Source organism: Pipra filicauda, unplaced genomic scaffold (assembly GCF_003945595.2).
Source record: "Pipra filicauda isolate LSUMZ 115617 unplaced genomic scaffold, ASM394559v2 scaffold715_size207569_pilon, whole genome shotgun sequence".
In the NCBI taxonomy this organism is placed as follows: domain Eukaryota; kingdom Metazoa; phylum Chordata; class Aves; order Passeriformes; family Pipridae; genus Pipra; species Pipra filicauda.
This window is the reverse complement of record NW_024104882.1, coordinates 29542-32179: the sequence shown is the minus strand read 5'-3', so window position 1 is coordinate 32179 and position 2638 is coordinate 29542. Positions and strand designations below refer to the sequence as shown.

The 2638-nt window shown below is 54.1% G+C and overlaps 1 protein-coding gene across 1 annotated transcript; it reads left to right on the top strand.

Annotated features, from left to right (window-relative positions):
* Positions 1 to 1114: 1114 nt before the first annotated feature.
* LOC120324815 (olfactory receptor 14J1-like) lies at positions 1115 to 2008 on the top strand (the record flags this gene model as incomplete). The annotated part of the gene is made up of 1 exon (XM_039389208.1): positions 1115 to 2008. A coding segment is annotated over exon 1 (894 nt), but the record flags the coding sequence as incomplete, so codon positions are not given.
* Between the last annotated feature and the right edge of the window lie 630 nt (positions 2009 to 2638).

Here is a 2638-nt window from a genome sequence, read left to right as displayed (position 1 = left end):
GCCAGGGGCAGCTCTCAGCCGGGCTGGGGAGCTCCCTCAGGGCTGGGCAGAGGCTGGGGGTGGAAAGAGCAAAGCCTGCCAGGGCAGGGCAGGTTTCTTCTGCTATCAAGTGAGAGTTCCATGAGTCAGGGCTGCTCACAGAACCAGAGCACCTCAGGATATTTTCCAGGGGATATTTCAAGGGGAAGGTCCAAGGAGGGATTTCTCTCAAGCTCTCAAGCCACATGCCTGCTGGTTTGAGTTGCAGAGGGAATTCTGAGGAGCTGTCCAGGGCTGAGAACAATTTGCTGGCACTGTTGGTGTCTGGGAGGTGGCACAGCTGGCTCAGGGTGACGCTGCCCTGAGTGCCCAGTGGGCTCTGCCCTGGCCTCTCCCAGCTGGACCCTCCCTGTGCATTTCCTTGGTTCTCAGCTTGCCCATGGTCCTGAGGTTGTTCCCTCCTTCTCTCAGTCAGGCTCACTGGGAGGGGAGTTCAAGCTACACAGTCCAACACCGATCCTGGGATTCTGCTATGGCAGGTGTGTCCCTGGGAATGAGACATTCCCATTGTCCTCTGCCCTGTGGGGATGTGGCAGTGAAGTCTGTGGGCCTGGTTAAGGAGCTCTTTTCCCCTCAGTCAGACCCCATCATTAGGACACTTGGCTCTTTTCTGAGGTGTCCTTCCAAGCTGGGAGCTGCCCTTGAGAATACAAATCATCCTCCCAGCACAGCTGTGTTCTCTGAAAGCCCCAGTGGAGAGGGGCAGAGATGCTGTGCCCATGCCAGGAGATGTTGTTGGGTTGGGGAGATGAGCCACGGGTGTCCTTGGCTCCAAGGGGGGTGCTGAGCCCTTGAGACAGGCTGAGACACTGAGGGGTGTGGGATGGATTCCTCTGCTCTCAACAGTGTCTGGTGGCTTTTCAGACAAAAATAGGAATGGCAGAAGGTCTGCTCCTCATGGAAGATGTAGAGAGTCCAAAGCAGGGCTCCAGCCATAGAGCTGAAGGAGAGACTCCTACCAATGGAGCAGTGAGAGGCATGTTGGAAAGCAGCTTAGATTTTTATCAGAATATTCTGCCCTAACTTGTCACTCTTATTTCCTATTTGAACAGTGCCCCATGTCTAGAGACAGCAAATGTCCAACAGCAGCTCCCTCACCCATTTTCTCCTCCTGGCAGTCACAGACAGGCGGGAGCTGCAGCTCCTGCACTTCTGGCTCTTCCTGGCCATCTCCCTGGCTGCCCTCCTGGCCAACGGCCTCATCCTCAGCGCCGTAGCCTGGGACCACCACCTGCACACCCCCAGGTACTTCTTCCTGCTCAACCTCTCCCTCACAGACCTGGGCTGCATCTGCACCACTGTCCCCAAAGCCATGCACAATTCCCTCTGGGACACCACAACCATCTCCTACATGGGATGTGTCTTTTTCCTTGGAGCAGAGTATTTCCTCCTCACCATCATGTGCTACGACCGCTACGTTGCCATCTGCAAACCCCTGCACTACGGGACCCTCCTGGGCAGCAGAGCTTGTGCCCACATGGCAGCAGCTGCCTGGGCCACTGGCTTTCTCAATGCTCTGCTGCACACAGCCAATACATTTTCCCTGCCCCTGTGCCAGGGCAATGCCCTGGGCCAGTTCTTCTGTGAAATCCCTACCATCCTTAAGCTCTCCTGCTCACAGTCCTATGTCAGGGAACTTGGACTTATTGGGGTTAGTGACTGTTTAGGATTTGGTTGTTTTGTTTTCATTGCTTTCTCCTATGTGCAGATCTTCAGGGCTGTGCTGAGGATCCCCTCTCAGCAGGGACGGCACAAAGCATTTTCCACGTGCCTCCCTCACCTGACCGTGGTCTCCCTGTTTGTCAGCACTGCCACATTTGCCTACCTGAAGCCCCCCACCATGTCCTCCCCATCCCTGGATCTGGCACTATCAGTTCTGTACTCAGTGGTGCCTCCAGCACTGAACCCCCTCATCTACAGCCTCAGGAACCAGGAGCTCAAGGATGCCATAAGGAAAATGATGACTGGATGCTTTTCAGGAGCAATAAAGTGCCTGTTTTCTGGTGTGTAGCATTCAGAGTGGGACTTCTTAATGGACCAGCCTTCCTGCTCAGGTTGCTCGTGGAGGTCATCAGGTTCTTCTTGCAATAGTTTTCTGTGCAATGAAGTGTTATTATGCATCTGCATTTGAATTTAGTGTCTACCTATTGAATTTGACCCAAAGATGTAAAAATGATGAATTGTGCTCTCTGAGTATTTAAATAAAAAAAAAGGACCCTGCAGTGCCTTCTTTGTCCAAGACCCTTCTTCTTAGATGTTCCTAAAGGACAGCACACTGCAGGACAGGGTGTATTTGCAAAGGGGAAGGGGACAATAATCCCAGCCCAGCAGCACTGCCAGGGAGCAGCAGGGCTTGGTCTTTGCAGAGCTGCTCTCTTGCCACTTCCACACTGTCCTCCTGAGCCCCTTTCTCACTCTAAGGCCTGAGTGCTCTCTGAGCACAGTCCTGTGGGCTGGAAGCCCTTGGAGCACAGGCAGGGACAGGCCCTGGGAACTTGTGAAGCAGAGCTGGGCTCCCTTCCAGCATCTCCAGGATGCTGTGGGATCTTCTGAGGCCACTGCATGTACTGGGTCACTTCTTCTGTGACCTTGCTCCAGG